The sequence below is a fragment of the Eulemur rufifrons genome, chromosome 15 (assembly GCF_041146395.1).
Source record: "Eulemur rufifrons isolate Redbay chromosome 15, OSU_ERuf_1, whole genome shotgun sequence".
In the NCBI taxonomy this organism is placed as follows: Eukaryota; Metazoa; Chordata; class Mammalia; order Primates; family Lemuridae; genus Eulemur; species Eulemur rufifrons.
The window spans coordinates 75,262,752-75,284,890 of record NC_090997.1 but is presented as its reverse complement, the minus strand read 5'-3'; the positions used below and the strand labels follow the sequence as shown (position 1 = coordinate 75,284,890).

The 22,139-nt window shown below is 35.9% G+C and overlaps 1 protein-coding gene across 1 annotated transcript in view; it reads right to left on the bottom strand.

Annotated features, from left to right (window-relative positions):
• The window catches only part of RNF217 (ring finger protein 217), a 98,191-nt gene that overhangs the window by 16,476 nt on the left and 59,576 nt on the right, over window positions 1-22,139 (bottom strand). Inside the window, exons 2-3 of the mRNA XM_069488586.1 lie at window positions 16,883-17,116; window positions 3,852-4,016 (exon numbers count right to left, since the gene is read on the bottom strand). Coding sequence (XP_069344687.1) covers window positions 3,852-4,016; window positions 16,883-17,116 — 399 coding nt within the window. The remainder of the gene's footprint in view (window positions 1-3,851; window positions 4,017-16,882; window positions 17,117-22,139) is intronic.

Here is a 22,139-nt window from a genome sequence, read left to right as displayed (position 1 = left end):
TTAATTTGGAAAAAAATTAGTTTAGGTATCAATGCATAATAAACACCAAAATAAATTATGGATGGGTTAAAGAGTTAAAATATTTGGAAATTAAGTAATTAAAAGAAGGGAAGAAAATACGCATTTTTATCAAATTCTGGATTACAAATAACTTTTTATGCTTAGAAGCAAAATATTTATAAAAATCTATAAAATATATGTAAATATATAAAAATATGAGAATGGGCTTGACACGTGTGGGTGTATGTGTATGTTCATGTGTGTTCAGAAAGGAAGAGAATGATGTATTTGGTCAAACAAAAATAAAAAAAATTTAAAAATATATATGCAAACCAATTAAGTAAAAAAAACTTATCATGTAGATAAAAAGAAAGAAATAGAAAATAGGGAAAACGTGGAGAAAAAACGCCAAAGAGGAGTTAATGTTTTCAAATAGAGCTCATATAATTTGATAATAAAAATATGTCCCAGCCTGATCCACACAAATGGGCAAAGGATACGAACAGAAAATTATAAACTCAAAAATACCATGACTTTATATTCCTTTTATAAGCAAATAAGGAAATGTAAAATATAAGAACAAAATATTTTAAAGAAATGTTCATACTGAAACAGGTTCTCAAATTTTTCTGGTGGATTATAAATTGTTTCAATTCTTTTAGACAGCAAATTAGTAATATGTACCAAATACTAAAAACACTGATATCCTTTAACCCAGTGATTCTACCTTTAATAATATATGCTTTCAAAGGTTCAAAATCTGGAAAAAAGATACCATCAAAATGAATATCATCAGTACATTATTTATAATACACAGCTATTTTTAAAAATATCCCAGACTCAAACCAAGTAAGCTTTGGTATCCAATAGCAGATGAATATTTAAGCAAATATTATACAGTTAATGAAAGACATGTTTTGAAAACTATTTAGCAACATGAGAAATGTTTGTGATATTAAGTGAAAAAATGAATACTAAATTATTTGCATACTACAACTAAAACTTTTTAAAGTCATTTAAATAGAGGAAGGATCAAGGAGACACATTAATATGTTAATAGTTGAGTATACTGGAGCAGCAGAATTCTGGGTGATGATTTTCCTTCTCTTTCCCAAATTTCTATCTCATGTTATATGACCTTTATAAACAAAATGATCATTTAAAAATCAAAATAATTATTAAAATTATGAATTAATTTAAAACATATAACATACCTATAGCAGCATACAAAAATATAAATATACTTTGGCAACAAAATTTTAAACACCTTTGATTCTTATGATTGAAAGCATTTATATGAAAATATATAATTGTTTTGTTCCCCTGGACAAATTTTCTGTGTAAAAATTTTCTTTTTCAAAAACTCCTACCATCTTCCTTTTTTATACTGATAAATTTTAAAGGATGTACTTATGAAAAGAAAGCCTTGGAGTATAAAACAAATATTAATTCATTAAGTAATATCTCCTGTGTTTCTATTATAAGAATAGAAATGTTTCATGAAGGAAAATATAATTTTAAGGTCCAACAAAAAAAAAATCACAATTAAGGAAATGCAAAGCTTTAAAGTCATGCTTAAAAAAAAAAAAGAAAATGAAACCATTTTAATTTTATGGACCTGAATCCCACCAGAAAGTAGGTTCCCTGCTACAATGTAATCATGCAAAAAGAGCCCCGATTCCAGGACTCGTTTCCAAAGTTTCAGCTATTTAAAAGGTAATTCCTTTTAAAGCCCTGACCTTTTGGCTATTACTTCAAAGGGGAACCAGCATGTATGCTTTCTCATAACTGTTTATCTATATTTGTTAAAACTGTGGGCAGCTGTTAGTGCATTCAGTAAATTCCTTATGGTTGGCTGCTTTTTCTTCCTATATGTGAGTCCATTTAATGTTAGATTAAGGAAGTACAGTAATAAATGTATGTTTTTATGTATTACATCAGTTCATTCAGAATTTCCCCAATGTACAATGCTGCAAGGTTGTTCATTCAGAGTACAGTCTTAGGACCAGGCTAATTGGTAATTGTTTTTACAGCTTTCCAAAGAGATATAAAGTGTACTTATGAACAAAGTGTTAAGTAGAATGATTTAACAGCTCTCCTAAGTTCCTACTGGCCTTTATTTGGTTTGAAACTGAGTATTAGCTTTGAATAAACTGAAAAGGCAAGAGAAAGAGGGAAAGGCTTCATTTTCTAATTGTTCTTCAATGTGATGAAAAATAAAACTGTCATGAGCAATCCATGCAGTGATCTGAAATAGCTCTAAAATAAAACAGGGTAACTGTAGATGAATATGCCTTCTGTAGGGAAAACAAAGAAAGCTTTAGCCCAAACATCTTTAGACATCACATTTAAGAGAGCCAGGTCACCTAAACTATTTCAAAAATTTCCCCCAGTTGCTAAGAATGCAATTTGTTATTTCACACAATACTTTTTCCTTACTATATGTATAAATTGGTATGTGAATTTGGTATAGTGAATCTGTACATTATTATTATGTTCATTAATAGGCTTCGGAATATACTTTTAGCATATTTGAATTTACCACTTCAAATTGGATTCACAATTATTCAATTTTTAAAATTTTCTGACAATTCAAATTTCATTTATCTGGTGCTAAGCCTCCAGGAAGGAATTGCAGAATTGTTTTTAAAAAAAAATTAGGCCTAATTTAGACATGATTTCTAAAAGCAAATTTGGGAAAAGGTGAAAACCACCCATGGTAGAGTATACATGTAATAAACACACACATATAATTTTCTAAAGCAAGCTTTACAAAAAACTTCAGACTTTAATAGATCCCTATCTTGTAAACATCAAATCCAAAGCATTCTGGCTGGATTTACTGGCTGACCTCTCTATGGGAGACTCTTCCCTGGCTACTTGCATGGCTAACTTTCCACATGTAGGTCTTAGCTCAAATGCCTCCTAAGTCTTGATTACTTGCATGATTATCAAGGGAAAGACGAAAAATTGGACTCATAAAATCCCTAAGCCCTGATTTAAGCTATTAGCTTCTACTTCACTGGATTTACAAAAAGCAAAATGATCAGTTTAATTTAATGTAATCCAAGAGTGATAAGAAAAAGAAAAGCAAAAGCGAAAGATTTCAAGGATTCAGAGCCTACATAATAAAAAGTGGTTGAAGTACATGTGGCAAGCTAGAAATAATATTTTCATATAATTTTCATACTGGCTTTTCCCTATACATACATCTTCATTTTTAAGTGGAAAATAAGGATTTCAATGTTTAAAATCAATATTTATGTATGGCCTCCTTAAATCTTGAAATGAAATACAAATAATAATGTACACTGTTTATATATAAAATTTTCAGTTTATTTATGTACTATAATTACTCTTCTAAAATGAAACACCAAATACTCTTTTTCTCCACGCCTCATTAAGATAGTTGTAGGCCGGGCGCGGTGGCTCACGCCTGTAATCCTAGCACTCTGGGAGGCCGAGGTGGGTGGATCGCTCGAGGTCAGGAGTTCGAGACTAGCCTGAGCAAGAGTGAGACCCCGTCTCTACTAAAAATAGAAAGAAATTATATGGACAACTAAAATATATATATATACAAAAAATTAGCCGGGCATGATGGCGCATGCCTGTAGTCCCAGCTACTCGGGAGGCTGAGGCAGTAGGATCGCTTAAGTCCAGGAGTTTGAAGTTGCTGTGAGCTAGACTGACGCCACGGCACTCACTCTAGCCCGGGCAACAAAGTGAGACTCTGTCTCAAAAAAAAAAAAAAAAAGATAGTTGTAAACATAATTCACTTCAATACTGTAAATATTGTTCAATTACATCCAGATGTACATGTTTTTTGCCTTTCCTCCTAAAGTTTATCTCACCTTGCACTTTGGACACTTCTGGGCATTCCTCTGCCCATGCTCGATTTCGCTGGCCCAGTGACGCAACAATTTGTCTCCTTTTTTGTATTCCTTGCAGTTAACACCTTCATGCCAAGGAGAGTGGCACTTAAAACACCAGACGAATTGGCAAGTGGGGCACTGGATCTGTGTAAGGAAAAATAATATTAAGTACTAGTGGATATACTGAAAATATCTAAAAGAATAAGAATGGTGATGCTTGGGGGAATTAGCTAAAAGGTTATAATTTAAAGTAATTCCCCCTCTATAAGACCAAAACTACAATAAGATATGAATATTCCATTATTAAAGGAGGAAAGAATTGCTCTGGCAAGGATGATTTGGCTGTTTGTAGACTATACTGGAATTAAACACTTGGGACATTCTGGAAATCAATCAGCTTTAAGGAAATCTCCCAGATTAAAGCACAGAGTAAAACCTGAAGGCTCATGATGTCCCAAATCTATTCATACTCAGGCTGCCCTTTAACTCACCTTTCCCTTGAACCAATTTCCCAGTCATTTCCATTGTCTTCTTACCAATGACTTGCTTCATCTTATAAAACCAAAGCCCCACAGATGCTTCATAAAATGAAAAACAGTAGCAAACAACTGCTAGACCAGTACTTGCTATGAAGCACCATTTAAAATAATGGATATCCCTGGATTGTTACCAATCTAAGGGAGGTTAATTACAAAAACGATGCAAAGAATCTCATTATTAGAAACATATTAATAGGATAGTCCTGTGGCCCGTACATAAAAAACCATCAGAAAGAGGCTTTCATATTTTCACTACATGGAAATGTATATGACAGCATGTGTGTATGTTCAATGAAAATGTCTTCCATCTGACACAGAAGATATTTTATCTGACATCCTTTATTTTGAATGAGTGGAATATCCTATTCGCACTATTTCTAGTTGTAACACTCTAAAAACACGAGTATAACCTGACTTGCCTAGCCCCATGTGATTAAAAGGAATTAATAATATGCTTCATGATGAACGATATTTGTAACTAACTATTCTCTTTGTTCCTGCACATTATGTCACTGCAGCGCAAGTGAACTTACTGATGACCTTTTAAGGATTAGTTAGAATTTCTTTTGGTAAACTGTATATAATATCACCACTTAATCTTTTGGAGGACCACTTTTTTGACATCAGAGGTTCTACTATGTAGACTGAGTGGCAATTACAATCACAGCTCTCCCATTAATAATTCAAAGCACTGCAGTTTCTCTTATGTCAAGAATAGATAATGTTCTTTCTACGCAAATATGAACTAATAAAAGTACCTTTGTTTTTAATTTTATATAAAAATAGCATTTTGTCATAAGATTTAAAAAATCTTCACATTTATTTATTTATTGAAATTCTGTTAAGTGGTACTGCATGTACTGAATGCATTACCTGCATTGTTTATTTTTATCCTCAAAATAATGCTGCAAAGTAGGTATGAACATCATGAGTTTACAGATGAGGAAACTAAGACTCAGAGAGATTAAATGACTTGCCCAAGATAACACGGCAAGTGTGCATAGTAAGGAATTTAAACATAAAGTTTTCTGGCTCCAAGGCCAGCATACTTTTCACCATGCCAAAACATTTCTTTTTTATTTTTTTGAGACAGAGTCTCGCTCTGTTGCCCCGGCTAGAGTGCCGTGGCGTCAGCCTAGCTCACAGCAACCTCAAACTCCTGGGCTCAAGAGATCCTCCTGCCTCAGCCTCCCGGGTAGCTGGGACTACAGGTACGTGCCACTGTGCCTGGCTAATTTTTTCCATTTTTAGTTGTTTGGCTAATTTCTTTCTATTTTACAGTAGAGATGGGGTCTTGCTCTTGCTCAGGCTGGTCTCTAACTCCTGAGCTCAAACGATCCACCCGCCTCGGCCTCCCAGAGTGGTAGGATTACAGGCGTGAGCCACCCTGCCCAGCCCAAAACACTTCTTTATACTAAACAGCATCCCTTTCTTTGACAACTTAAAATGTGGCAGTCAAAGATGGTCATGTGGTTAAGCTATTCGGCAAATCAGAATTCTACATCACTGCCAACATAAGGTGAAACTTTGAAAATTCTTTCCAAGATTTTATTCACATAAATTGAAAAACAGGTTTAAAACTTTTTAAAAGGGATGTTACTATTCAGTCATTTAAAATAATTCCTTTTGCCTTTTTGATCATTAACATTAAAATAAGTTATTTTTTTAAAGTAAGAAGAATGAGTTGAAATGGTGAGATTCAGGTATTAAAACATTACAAAATGTTTATTCCCCTATGTCACTGAACAATGAAGAACAGATGTAAATATCACACGGGGCCTTCCTTTTGAATATAATGAATGAAATGAGGAAGAAGTCTGAATGAAAGACATTGTTTTTCCTCACGCATGTGCCATTTGTCAGAATGGTCTGCATACTTAATTCAGCTATGTTCTATTAGACATTATTCACAATTCTAAATCTGGACTCTAGTACTGTTAAATAAATTTTTAAAAAGATCTCTTTGGTTTTCGATCAGATTTAGACTATATGTATCAAACAAATAGAAGAGTGAACGTAAAGATGCTTTGAAACTGGGATTCACTCTGAATGTCAGACATTTAAAGGTTCAAGGAGCTTTGTGACTAAGAGCTGAACTATCCTATCTACGGATCTCTAATGAAGACAATTAGAAATGTGTGATTCTCTTAAGGTACCAGAATGATAAGGAATATGACACTTGGTGTCTAAACCAGGGACTCCGGCTCCTAATAAACAACCAAGTTCTACTGTAGATCCTATATCCACAGCAGCAACACAGACTTAGTGTGACCAGAGTTATGCAGCAAGCCCTTAAGTGAATACGAGTAAGTTAAATTCATATCCAATTGCTTATCTCTCACTGGAAACATCAAAATTTTTTTTTGCTTTGGATTAAAATAATAGACTAATAGCCAACCCAAAACTTTGCTATTAAGAGACTACATTTGAATTGTCTCAATACTGATTTTTTGGTTTGAAGATGCCTTATTCATTCTAACCTTAACCATATTCAAAATTGGCCTTATATAAACACACATGGACATCGCCACTTCATCTTCTTTCACTCCTTTAGCCACAATTATTCCTCCACATGAAGCACCATCTTATGACCACAGGCCTACCACATAGAGTGCCTGGCTTCTGAGTAATTACATTCCCACAGAAGTCACCCCTCACCGTGCTCCCTATCCTTGCTACTCAGCATGTGGTCTGAGGACCAGCAACAACAGCAGCACTTGGAAGCTCAATGGAAACACAGAATTAATGAATCCCCTGACCTGCTGAATCAAGAGTGTGCATTTTCACAAGGTCCCCCAGGTGATTCACATGCACGCTGAAGTTTGAGAAGTACTGCTCTAGACCATTTGACCCCAGCTTCCTGGCCACGATTTACTGGACCAGTCTCTAAGCTGAAAACAAGTATCTACTGGTTGGCACAGTTGGCAAGCTGCCTAAGAGGTGGCTGGCATGAGGTTTGTGCAGCAGGGGTGCTCAATGCTGAATGATTAACCAAGATAGATTTTCTCTCCTGAGGAGAGAAAGGGGGAAACACATACACATACACCCATGGGGGCAAAGACAGAGATGGCTGAGTGACCATAGTGCAGATCAGCGGAGAAGGGGCAGACATTGACTTCTGGCAAGATGACAGAGGGGCTCTCAGGCTACCAGGGCTAGTGTCCGATTCTCCATGATGCCTGCCTGGTGGCTGCTGAGACTGTTTTCCTGCCCTTACAATGAACCTCACTAGTTGAGGTAGCCTGAGAAAGAGCACATCTCTGCTTCTGGTAATTGGATCAAGTTCAATGAACTCAATCTGTCTATTGAAATCTCTTCCTGATCAAAATGCTCCTTGCTTCAAGGTATCTTCTCTATTCCTCCCAAACAGATTCAGTATCTTTCTTACGAAACTTCCATTAGGCATGTAAATGTCTAATCTTCTTAACAGCCCACAAGTTCACTGAGGACAGAGGCTGTGTCTCATTCACCCTGGATTTCTTGAGTTAAGCAACACAGAACTTTCAGCACATGGTAGGCACTCAGTAAATCACTTGCAAAATGAATTATTTTGCACACAGTTTAAGTACCACAAATTAGTTAACATTAAATGAATTTAAAGAAACCAATATATCTAATTTAAAACCAGTGGCTGGGATGGTATCACTACTTCCTAGATTATCAGATGTTTACTAAATATTTTATCCTCATGACATATTATGGAGCCTCATGATTAATGCACTAACTCTTCTAAAAGAGGCAGCACTGCAAGTGTTTCAAGAATAAAATTATCATATTTAGGAATATTGATTAACTTGCCCCAGAATCCACAAAAGATAAAAGACTTTCAAATTTTGAATCCCCTTAGTTTTTCCAGAAATCTTCACTATGCACTCAGATGACCAGTACAGCAGTCCACTTGCTCTTAGCCAGTGGTATTTTCTCCTGAAAATTCATCATGCCAAATAAACAACCCACAAAATAAAAAGAGTCTAAAAACCAAAGAGCACCCCAGATAATTATTTTCTTGCCTAAATTCTATACATTCTTATACATATCATAATTCTAACCAAATCAAAAAATCATTACTTATCAAACTCAAAATATTAGACAACATCCATGTGCAAATGTAGCATTGCAAACATAAGAGCTAACTCAGTTTTCCAAGAAGAATTTGCTTTATTAGAACTTCAGGTTAAACAGATACTCAATAATGAAACACATTTATCAATTCATTTGTCCATTCAACAAATATTTATTGAGCACCTTCAAGTAGTAGGAACTGATTATACTGATTTTAGACAGACCAAAAAAATATAGAAAATACTTGTCCTTAAGGAATTTACTGGGAGCAGATAGGTATACAAGCACTGTCCAGAAAGTATGCAGCCATATTATTATTTTTTTTTTTTTTTCTGAGACAGAATTGCACTCTGTTGCTCGAGCTAGAGTACCGTGGCTTCAGCCTAGCTCACAGCAACCTCAAACTCCTGGGCTCAAGCAATCCTCCTGCCTCAGCCTCCCGAGTAGCTGGGAATACAGGCATGTGCCACCATGCCTGGCTAATTTTTTCTGTATATATTTTTAGTTGTCCATATAATTTCTTTCTATTTTTAGTAGAGAGGGGGTCTCGCTCTTGCTCAGGCTGGTCTCGAACTCCTGAGCTCAAAGGATCCACCTGCCTTGGCCTCCCAGAGTGCTCGGATTACAGGCGTGAGCCACCGCACCCGTCCAGCCATGTTATATTTTATTGTTGTATTAACAATGGCTGGATACTTTCCAGGCAGCCCTCGTAAACCCAAAGAGCTATAAAATCACTTAACAACTGCTAGAGTAGAAGCTTGGACAAGTGGGTACCATGAGAAAGAGGCTTCAGGGAAGGCTGGAAGATACATGTTGCCTTAAGCATGAGTAGAATGTCACTGGGAAGTGTGATGGGGTAACACTTCGGGCAGAGGGTCCAGCCTGAGCCACCACACAGAGGCCTGAGAGCACATACTGTGTTTGGGAAACAGCAAGTGTTCTAATGTAGCTGAACAGAGATGTCACTTCAGCTAGCTCAACCGTGAGCCTTGCTGAAGTGTCCAGTAAGTTCCCATAATCCTGGAATGTCTCCCAAAATATACTGTGGTCCAGAAACCCCTCATATGAAACATGTAAAAATTACGGCTTTCAGGCTAGGATGTGTCCTAAAGAAATTAACCAATATGGTAAATAATCAGGAAGTCTTGTAGTTATAAAAAGATTTTTAAAGAGCTGAAGATGCTTCTCTTGAAGAGAAGATGTGAAGAAGTGCAGGGTGTTAAAGAGAGGAGAAAAGGAGTCTTTGATGCATGCCTTCAAATTCTTCAAGGAAGCACTGTCTATTCCCTTATAACATCAAATACTAACGCCATAGTGGTGGCAGTAGAGGGATATTCTCCTTAAGGGAAAACATGGCTGACTTCTTGCTTTGAATCTTATTCTCTGAGATTTCACTGTCTACTTGGGGATCTCTCCCTGCATGGATGTGCCAGTAACATATGGGCTTCATGGGGCTCCCTTGAACGTAGTCCAAATGTGGCCAAGTGATTTTGCCTTAATTTGTCACAGTACAACTGAAACAAAGCTGGAAAAGAGAAACTTTCCTAAAGATTGGGGACCAAAAGCAGATAAAATATGCAAAGAGTAACACATGAGAAGATAAGCTGTATCAAGATATAGTGCTTATACATATAAATAAGCTTACTGACCTCCCTCAAAATTGGTTTCCAGGCTCTTTCTACATATGCAACACATTATTCATTGAACAATACATTCACCACGATACTAGCTTTTCCTTTCAAGCAAGAGGCATGCTTTCCTAGGACAGCAGGCCAAAACTGGGGAATGGGAGTTATTTAAAGAGTACTCTCTCCCTAATTTGAGAATCACTGTTGCGTACCAGTTCCACCTTTCTCCTATCACCTGGAAACACTTTTAAGTATTTATAGACTCTTCCTCTAAATCCAGAAAGCAAAGCCCAGAGAAGTATTTGAGTCTATTTCTTGTCTGAGGACCCACTTTTTCACTAACGAATATAAAGGGTACTGGAAAAGTCTGCCTGATTTGTGTAGTCCAAACTGCTAATCAGAAAACTGTGGCAACATCCTGTTTTCAACAGGACACCTTGTTCTGAACACAACACAGTAAGGCTAACATCTCACAAAAAGTATACACACAAAGTAGCAGGAGGGCCATTTGATTACACAGTGTATAGGAGGAAATGGGAATAGTCTCTGTAACTACTAAGTGAAAGCAAGAGAGAGAGAGACCTCAGCCTGAAGGTAACAACGAATTCTTTCAAATTAGAGCGTTCTGAAAATGGAAAGGAATGACTCTGTAGATGTGAAGTTCCTTAACAAAGGAAGTGTTCAGAGTCTGAATGGCCAACTGGTAGGCATACTGTAGAGAGGATTCATGTGCTGTGTAGACTGCTCCATTAGGTTCTCTTACAGATCTAACAAGGTAAATATGGAAAGGCAGGCATACAGAGGGTGGTAGATGAGAAATATTTTAATACAAGGTCCAAACTCCACTTCTTCTAGAATATCTTCCAGACCATTTTATAATGAACACCAGACTTGGCTTTCTTTAACCGACTATCCTGCTGGTCATCAGAGAGAAATGATTCCTCACTTGTTTCTTGTACTGAAGACCCAAGAGACCATGTGATGAAGTGAAAAAGCAGTTCTTAATACTACTGCAGGTCAATTTATGGTAGCTGTAAGCCTCGATTATTATAATTATTAGTGTTTTTAATAAGGTCAGATGGAGGCTAAAATATCAGCTAAATTCTGATATTTGGCTGTTAGAAGTTCAAGCTCAAATAAAAACTTTAAAAATGTTATTATGGCTAATTTATACATCAGGAAAGCTAACAAAGAACAACTTTAGCAAAGCACCTCATTAGTAACTGAAGGGAGACATGCACTCCAGTAAAATTTAGTAGGCTTGCATCATAGCTGAGTATTATAAATTTTTTCAAGGGTAACATGTAACACACCCTTTGTTTAAACTGGCTTCTTTAAACAGGGCTAGATGACTTCGTCTTTATCGCCCTCATAAATCTATGCCAACAACAACCATTTAAGAAACTACACTTGTTTTCCATCGGCTCCTGACATGGATGCTGCATTAATTCCAACAGAAATCGGAGTGTGTCATAAATTAACCTGACCGTGCAGGGATGATGCACCATTGGATTCTGTTTGTAAACACTGTCAACTTAAAGTGATGGTGTCAGGGAAAAACAGAAGAACAAAGGAGCGTACCAATCATGCCTTCATGGAAAAGCTTTAACCATTTTTACATTTGGAAAACAACCAGAAAAAAGCTTAAGCATATTTTAAAGTACACCAAATAGGAACACCCTATTGATTTGACTCTATTCCTCAAGCCCTTAGGAAAATTATTTTACCACATGAGGAAATATGTGTGCATTTTATCAAATATGATTTCCACCCAGAGGGTTTATAATTATAAGGGAAAAAAAGAATGCTAAAAAGGTAAGAACACAGAATTTTTCCAGGACATTCTATTGGCTTTTTTCTTTCACCTTGTGATGTATCAAAGCATCACTGTATAAATTACCAAGTTTCTGCTTAACATTTGTTGGAAGAAGAGTGGATATTATTATTAGTTTTGCCTCGAGGAAATCAAGAAGCGAATTCCCTCTAACTTGTTCCTTGTGTTGACAGGCATGGCCTTCAACTCTCACTCCAAATCAATATGAAAAGGGGTATTATTTCTTAGTCTACATCTGGAATAAGAATGAAACCTAGAATTACATCTACCTCAGTAAAACTCCTATGAATAAAATAATTACTTTGAATCCTTTGCAGATATCTCTTCTCTTCTATGAAGAACTGCTATCAATCTCTCTACCTCCCAAAGTGTATTTTCTGATTTCTATGAGTTCAGTGACAACCCCTTCCCCTTCTCCAGTATTGATGACTTCGTCAGATCACTCCCAAACCACGTTTTTCAGATATTTCTTTGATGCCCAAAAGGAGTCTTCAAACTTAACACTATCAATATATTTCACATTGAACTAATTTTTCTCTCCCCACACCTGCTGCTCCTCTAACATAGTCAATTTCATCCCCTCTTTCTGCCCATCATCCATCATCCCGTCTTTTATTCCATCTCTATTCTTTTTGACTCCCCCATCCCCTTCTCAATACCCAGGGTTGCTCATTCTGCTCTCTTTGCCTAATAAGGGCAACAACCATAATAATTTCTAGTATGTGTTGAGCACTTACTACGCTTCAGACTTGGTGCTAAGCGATTTATGTATGTGATTGCATTTAATCTTTACCACATTCTTATGACATAGGTCTAAAGATGTGGAAACTGTACTCAAAGTTACAGAGCTAACGTGTGACAGGCTGAGCATTTAAGTATAACGTGAAGCCAGTGCTCTGACCTACCTTTTCCACCTTGGTAAATTCAACATTTCCAGGCTGAGTTTAATGTGTTTACTCTTAAACGAAGCCTTGCCAATCTCTCCTGTTCTTTCTTCTGTGCTCTAAGTATTTTCCTCCTACATTTATTATAATACAAGTTGTTATTTACACATTGGCCCACATATTAGTTCCTTCAACAAATATATTTTTAACGCATACACCACCAGACACAGTGCTTGACACAGGTTATCAGCAGTGAATGAAGCAAGCCTGGACCTAGCCTCCCAGAGACCAGTTAGGAACTTTAAGCAAATAGCCACACAAATACACCATAAAATCCCAGATGATAATTGCTATGGAGAACAACTTCGGGTGTGAGTGACGCGTCTGTCTCCAGGCATCACATGAGGGCATTAGTGTCGAAACTTCAACTTTTTTTTATTTTTCCACCATTAACTTATTCCCTACATTGATATGCAGTTGGTGTTGCACTAAAAATTTATAGAAACTTTTCACCTTAGATATTAGATTTCTAATTAGAAATTGAAGTCGATTTTGTAGAAATGGTATAGTAAGCCTTTTTGGAATCACAGCAAGAGTTACAGGGAGAAGAAGAAAGAAATATTATGAATGAAAAAGTAAGACTGGATTTGACAAAAGGAAAGGTTGTCTCAATGTAAATCTTTCAATTCAGGAATGCACTTGTTCTATTTGATATAGTAGGAGGTTGACAATGCTCAGAACATAATGAAAAATTCTATTTACTCAAATTTCTGCCAGAAAGGAGTTGCTGAATGAGGGCCTGAAAAGATAAATGGACACCTAGGAGTTCTGGTTATTGCTTATTGATACATTCTGTTTTCCCTTCTTTCATCTGCTGAGTATGAAAAATTTAACAAGTGGTTTTTATAAAAACCTATATAAACGAAACCCCCAAGTATGGTATTTTAAATCTCAAACTTCATGTAAGAAACACTCATTTGGCTATCAAGTAGCTGTAATGTTTTGGAACAACTTTAACCTGCTATATTAAGTGCTTATGAATTGACAGCAAAGCCATAATAAATGCTCAAAGAGTGACATCCTGGATTAAGACACCGGAACTCAATGACTTACAATAATATTACAATAAACATTACAAAGGTTTTATCAATAGATAACAAAACCCACTTAAGGCAGTAAACATTATATAGAGATGTTAAATTGCTCAGAAATGGTAGACATTAGCAGTAACCTTTTCTTCCTGTTTTTGTTGCCTTACAATGCAATTTATTACATTTGAGTACTTAAATTCACACCTCTTAAAGTTGTGATAAACTACACCAATCTGGAAGTGGGTTCTGTTATTGGGGAAACTAAATTTTAAAAAATAACAGCAAAATGAAAATTGCCTATCTGTTCACCACAAAAAATAAGATCTTGGTCTCAGTATAGGATGCTCTCTGCAGCCATGAATGCCACTGTTGGTTTGCTGGAGTATCCATGTTAGTGCTCTCCTTACCCATAATATCCAGACAGGTATGGGCATGTAAATCAGACAGTTAATGTAGAGTGTGGCAGCTGGTCCAAAGGTAGTGAGTAATGTCACTTGATTGTTCACAGTCAGTTATAGATAGAACTCCTTGTTCTACTACTTTCCCCCCTTCTCACTACTGCATTTGACTAGTCTTAAAAAAACAGAGAGTGTGGTGTTTAATGATGAAAAACGCTATATAAATATTACAAAAGTAGCAAAAGTCATTGATTCAGGAATTGTTTGAATCATCCCTAGAACTTGTACAACATAGAATAGTAATACTATTTACCTTTTCTGTTATAGATCTTCTCTTCTACAAGAGTAAAGAAGAACAACACAAAATAATCATCCTCAAATTCTGTGGTAGCTTTACTCTTGTTGAAATTTGTTCAATATTTTCACTTTACAGTATATTGAGATTTCCATCCCTCATCCACCCCTGAGGATTTTAACTGTTTCATCATCAATATTTATTTTGTATTAAATTCCACCTCTCCCAAAAGCAAATTTTCTCTTCCTTTGCTCATCAAAAGAAAATAATTGAGTTTACTAGATTTAAGATTTTGATCTACTTACCCCTGTTTCTTTTTTCACCTACAATCCAATTGATCAACATTGGAGGAAGCATGATCATTGGGAAATGTTATTAGAATATTCTTGGTTCACTCAAAATTATACAAATATAAGATCTTATATGTATCAATTTCTACATATTTCACTCTCAATACATGTGCATTGTGATAAATTATGCTCATTACAATATGATCTTTGGATGAAACACAACATAACATTTTATGTTGCCATTAATTGTACTATTATACCTCCTTTTACTCATTTCTTAAGAACAAGACATTTATAAATTACTCAATTATTTCCACTTTGATTCAATTTTGTATAAATTTTAATTACCACGAATTCCAAAATTAGTATAGTCTAAGTTTATATGTATCTAATTTGAAACATTATTTAGAAAAAAATCTAATATCCTAATTTATGGAAAACAAGTCCTTCTAAAGCTATTAATTTCCTGAAAACATACAATAGAAATAAAAAGAACTTAAAATAAGCTAAGGTTATACAGAATCAAAAGTATTTGAGACTAGCCTGCACAAAAACCATACATTAAAAAACTAACTATGAGAGTCAAGTAGTTTCAAAGAGCAATTACTCATTAGGAAGCTTTGGCTAAATTGTAAATATAATAGCTCATTATTCCAACAGCTTAGGAAACTACTTGCTAAACCACAGTCCCCTCAAAACTACAGGATGAGTAATGTAGCAGCCACTGCGTCCAAGACACAGAACATGGGCGAAACTTACCTTAAATGGAGATGACTTCAAACAGCCTTTGAAACCACTTCATCCTGCCATTTTGCTGTAATGACAAGGATGAAAACTACTGCCACAGCCTCACTCATTTTCTGCTTCATTTACTGCAAATGTTCTCTACTCTGCTGTACATTGGTCACCTGGTGAGCCTCAAAACTTTGCAAGACAATTGCAAAGTTCTGGGGTTAGCCTGGGGTGCTGGTGTGTCCAAAAGCTCCCTAGGTAATTCTAATGTAGTCAGTCAGGGCTGTGACTCAATGATCTGCTGCCACAGTTGTTGCCTTGGTTTCCCAGCCTTCAGTCTCATCCTGTTGTGAGAGCCTCTGTGAACACTGCCAGAATGATTTTTCTCTAATGCCCATGGAATTGAATCCAAACGTCTGCACACAGTGTACAAGACTCAACATGACCCACTCTTACCTGCCTGACCTGCTGCCTCTCCTCTACCCTCTCTCCCCACTAGTTCTAGAGGCAGTTGTTTCTAATATGTCTGGCCCCAGACTTATGGCTTAGGCACTGAATGATTCTTTGCTCTGAAATGCTCTCCCCAGTTCTCCAGCCTGGAGCACTGTACCTGCTCTGTGAAGACATTCCTGACATCCTAGCACCCACCTCTCCTTTGAGTATCCTCAAAGTACCCTTTGTACAGAGTTTTGGTGTTTTTTTTTTTCCCTAAGCATACTGAACTGTCATTTTCTAACATATGTCTCTTTCACCTTCATTAGACTTTTTTGAGGTAGGGACTATATCACATTTGCTCTATATCCCCCAAACTTAGCACACTACCTAGCATATACTGGCATTCTATATTTTCTGAATAAATGAATGAATACCATTTTATACTATTTTCACTTATTATAGTCAGAGCTAGGGGAGATTTACATTGGGACCACTGAAAAAGTCATGCTTACACTTAAAAAAAAACACCTTAGTATCTGATAATAGTAATGACTATCACTCTGAAGATCAGCCTTTCAATTAGGTTACCAGATGAATTTTCAACAAGTTTAAAGTCAAAGAAAAAACTTTAATAACATCCTTGAGAGTACTCTCTTATCATCAGTCTCCCCAAACCACAGGTTTTCAGAATCACAGCTCACATATGCTCACCTTAGGCTCTGGTAAAGGAAGGAAGCCCCCTCAATGCCCACCACAAGTTGGCCTAACTTGGCTTCTCCCACCATGTGACATCTAACCCGCAACTCTGGTGAACGTGCTTACTTTGTATTTGCTTTCTGATCTGGAAGGGGTGGGAATATGTCCTTTTTTCTTGAAGGTTGTAAAGTGCTTGCACTGAGGACATGGCTTGGTGCTGGAATCAATACGGCCAAGTTCCAAGAAGTACTTATACTTGATGGAGTCTTCATGTGTTAAGTTATAGACAACGGTTGTTTCTTCCAAGAATTCGAAACACTCTGTGATAGGGCATTTGATTTCTACTTGGCCAAGTTGTACCTGTGTGAAAGAGCAGATGGAAGAAAAAAAAAAAAAAACCACTGGTTATTAAGTTTCTTTGTGTGTGTGTCTCTGTGTGTGTGTAAATATCAATTATTGCTTATTTCATGACTGCAGTAAAGGATTATCTGTAATTTCTTAAGATAACATACGGAATGGTAATCGTCGTGATACCTGTATTAGGCAGTACTAAAATGTCTATCACTATATAAGGCCTCCAAAATGATTTATAGGGTGTTTAAGTCTTCTCTGATCATTGTATTTGTGAACATCAATGGGCCTAAGCCACAGGCTCACTAAAGAAGCAAATTTCATCCCATCCTTCTGGAAACGGCAGGGTGCAACTACGTTCAGAAGATGTGCCAACTCCAGGAACTGCAGGGTGAGACAGCATTTGGATGATGTGCCAACTAAAAGGTGTTTTGGATTTTCAACCTCACTACACAAGTTCAGCACTAAACTTCAGGCACGTTTTATTACTTTAAAAGGAAAAAAGAGAGATTTTGCAAAGTATAATATCTAGTAGCTTAAAAACCATTACCAAAAATAACTGTTTCCCCTGACTCTTCCATGTCAAGAACATGAAGTAGTTTCTATGTCATCAAAATCACAGGAACAAGTAAGAAAATTAAGCCAACTACAACAGTGTAACACAAAACAAAAAAATTCTTACAGATCTGGCTGCTACTGAGGTAATTTACAAAATTCATGTATTCAAAGGACCACAGAGATAGATTTGGAGAGAAGAGAGCATATATTTGAATACTACATTTAGGATTAGGTATGGGATACCAGATATGGCTAGTATTAAAGATTATGGTAAAAGACAAAAAGAACAAAGTGTAGACACAACTAATGTTTAAAAGATGAAGAAAATAAACCACTTTGAAATAGGAAGTAGCTAGAGTGCTTCCCATAAGCAGTGAACATTAACTCTTTATCTTCTTGGCATCATAATCTCTTTTTGTCCTTCCTAATGTAGTAAAGGGAGGCACTCAACACTCCAAATGGAAAACAGTGCTGAACCTTTCTTTTTCACTTGGCTCAGTCTGACTTTCTGAGAAATCAAAACACATCCACTCATCCACATGCATGAGAAAAGCACTCTATGAAGACTCAGGCAGTAATGGGAGAAAGCCACATAGTCTGGGGAAAGAAAAACATGGCCACAGAGAGCCATTTAAAACAAAAAACTAAATTCATAGTAACTTTTAACTTTGCTCTTTATCTGGCACAAACTTGAGGAAAAGTGTTAAGAAGTTACTAGTTGAAGGATACATGGGAATGACATGTTTAATACCAGTAAAGGACATGAGCTAAATGGATAATGAAATGGAAGAGTCTGGTTTGAATAAACCACCTTATTAGTATTGACCTGTTGAAAGTATAAATGGCTGAAGAATTTTATGCTACTATTATATACAACATGGTCCAGAGAGGTTTTTAAAAAATATTTGCCCAATTTTTCTACTTTTTTTGATGAGTCTGCTCACAGTGACAATCAGATTTTATTATTACCCATGTTATAGTGTTATGGTAATGTTGTTATAATCCAAATTGTGTTTCATAATAACTTTTTTAGAGTTATACCTTAAGAAAAAAGTCCTCCTGAAATTTTTTTATATAGATTAAAAACTCCTGTGTACCAAAATAAGAACCTGGCTTAATGAAGTATATAACTAAAACATGTGAAAAATGATTAAATGTTTCTTCTTTTAACATTCCATTGACATTTATCAAGCCCAGTTTTGAGCCCGGTACCGCGTTAGGTGTTGATGCTTTGCAGGTAGGTGCCTGTCAGTAAAGAGGCAATCAGGACACAAAGTGGAGAGTGCAGGGCATCAGGGGAGGAAATGGGGAAACGGCAACTTCAGACTTGGGAGGTTCAAAAGTAGCTTCCTAGAAGTGAGATTTCAAGTGAGATCTTAAGATTCGTAGGACTTCGCCGATCAAGGGTGAAGGTGTTCCAAGCACATAGAAAAGACAACATGGGCAAAGGCCTGGCAGTAAGAAAACAGAGCGCACTAACACGCCCCAACCGAACCAACATGGCCGCTGCAGCTGTCCAGGCAGTAGATGATGGGCAGCTCAACTATGCAGCAAGTGGGAGCCAGATAAGGCTTGTATTTGGGAAGTGGAATCAATGAAATTTTTAAAATGGACAAATAAAAATTGTACATATTTATGGTTTTGAAATATGTTGTGGAACAGTTAAATCAAGCTAGTTAACATATGCATTACCTCAAGGACTTATTTTTTTTGTGGTGAGAACACTTAAAATTTATTCTCTTAGCAATTTTCAAGCTTACAAATATAATATTCTTAACTATAGTCACCATGTTGTACAACAGATCTCTTGAATGTATTCTTCCTTACTGAAATTTTATATCTTCTGACCAACATCTCCCCAATCCCTCCCCACCCCGCAGTCCCTGCTAACCACCATGCTACTCTCTGCTTTTATGAGTTCAGCTTTTTAAGATTCTATATAGAAGAGAGATCATGTGGTATTTGTCTTTCTGTGCCTGGACTATTCCACTTAATGTCATCCAGGCTCATCCATGTTGTCACAAATAATAGTATTTCCTTCTTCTTTAAGGTATAATATTTTGTTATTGCAGCCTCAATGGACTAAGATAAAATACTCTTGATCTAGAAAAGCAAAGTAGCAAAACTTTTTCTACCAGATATAAGACTAATCGTAAAGCTATAGGAATTGTAATTGTGTGACACAAGAACAGATAATAGCTAATAGAACAATGGAAGAGAAAGGGTACAGAACAAAACCAGTTAACATTATGGACACTCCATAGTGTCAATAGCTGTACTGACACTACAGAGCAGTGGGGAGGGTGGCTTTTTCAATAAATTGTCCTGAGTCACTTAGATATCCATTAAAAAAAATTAGTCTTGATTCCTACCTCAGACACAGTAGATCGTAGCTATAATATGAAAGGTGAAGTAATACAGTTTCCAAAGATGATCAAGAAAAATATCTTTATGACCTTGAAGAAGGGAAAGATTTCTTACACATGACCTTAAAAGTACTTGCCATAAAAAATTTGATAAATTGGACTAAATATAATTTAAACCTTTGTTTACCAATAGATATTGTTAAGAGAGTGGAGATGCAAACAAAGTGTGAGAAGATATTTGTAATGTATAAATGACAAGTTTAGCATATCCAGAAAATATTAAAAGAACTCCAAATTGGGAAGAAAAATGCAGACAACCAACTCAACAGAAAAATGGTCAAGAGACTTAACAGGCACTTCACAAAAGATGATGTTCAAATGACCAGTAATATGAAAGTGTATTCAACTTCATGATCATTAGAGAAAAGCACATTGAAATCACAGTGACATGTAATTTTGAAAGAATTAATAGAATTCTCATAGTACTTAAAGATTCACTAAAATGAGGTTTATATAGTTAAAATAATAACTATACAATTAATGTGGTATTGTTTTATGACACCAGTCCAAATGTATTTTTCTACATACAATCACCTTTTTAAGTTACTTAAACTTCTTTCTTCCTTCCTTACTACTGGAATTTTTATGACCCCTTATCCACTTAATTTTAAAAATTTTAACTCAGTTTCTTAAATAAGGTCATAAATTCTCACAGTTCAAAAACAAAAATGTATAAAGTAGGTATACAATTAACAAGTTTCTCTTACAATTCTGTTCTTTTCCCCATTCATTCCACAAAACGGTTGCTGTTTCCTTCCAGAAACATTTTAAAGGTATATAAGAAATACAAATATATGTATTTTGTCCCCCTTTTAACCTAAATGTTAGCAAATGATATTCATTTGGCTTTCTTTACTTAACAATATATTTTTGAGATATTTTCATATCACCATGCAATGAGAAAGTATAATGCCTTTTTCCTCAGGGTTGTTCTTACTACTTTGTGTTTGGTATTTGGCATTTTTACTTGATGTGCCTAAGCGTGGTTTTCTTTGTATTGTATCTTGCTTAGAGTTGAGAGAATTTCCTTGTCTTTTGTTTTCAATCACTGCCTAGCATTCCCCTTTACTGTAACCAGTCTTACTTCCCACAGTGACGGACATTTAGACTGTTTCTAATGTCTTGCTATGTCAAATAATGCTGCAATGAATAACCTTGTACATATATTATGTATGCGTACATATGTGCAAGATAAATTCCCTAAATCAAAATTAAGAATCAAAAGAGTTGCTGGATCACAAATGCTCAGTCCCAATTTGCCCTCTACTGGACAGTTAAACAAATTTGAAACACTGCAGTGAAGATGGCAACAATGAGGCACAGGAGGAATAATTGGTGATGAATTATGAAGCTTTATTTAGTAGGTAGACAGCATATTCAAATGATTTGGGAATTTAAAAGGGCAATAAATGTTTTTTCCTTAATTATTGAAAAGAATCATAAATACAATCCAATTTTTTCCTCGGAAAACATTGAGATGTATTAATAGATGGTAAGCAAACAATTAATATTTTAGGAGCCAATAATTTGATTCTTTGAGAAGACAACTCCTAAATTCTACTAGATCCCTAAAGAATATTAGTATGAAGAGATTTTTTTGATGCAAATTACTGAATATTTATTTATTTTTTTGAGACAGGGTCTCACTGTATTGCCTGGGGTTGAGGGCAGTGGCATCATCACAGCTCACTGCAACTTCAAATGCCTGGGTTCAAGCGATCTTCCTGCCTCAGCCTCTAAAGTAGCTGGGAATACAGTATGTGCAACCGCACCCAGCTAATTTTTTGTTGCATTTTTTGTAGACACGGGTCTTGCTCTTGCTCGGGCTGGTCTCAAACTCATGGTCTCAATTGATCTTCCTACCTAGGCCTCCCAAAGTGTTAGGATTACAAGTGTGAGCCACCACACCCAGCCTGAGTAACTATTTAAACTGAAAGATAAATGTGTAATATGTGCTCAGCTAAACAGAATGAGTACGTATTTATTTAACTAAGATAAAATTTACATTTTTAAAGGTAGAATTTTTAAAACAGACTAGATGTTTGGTT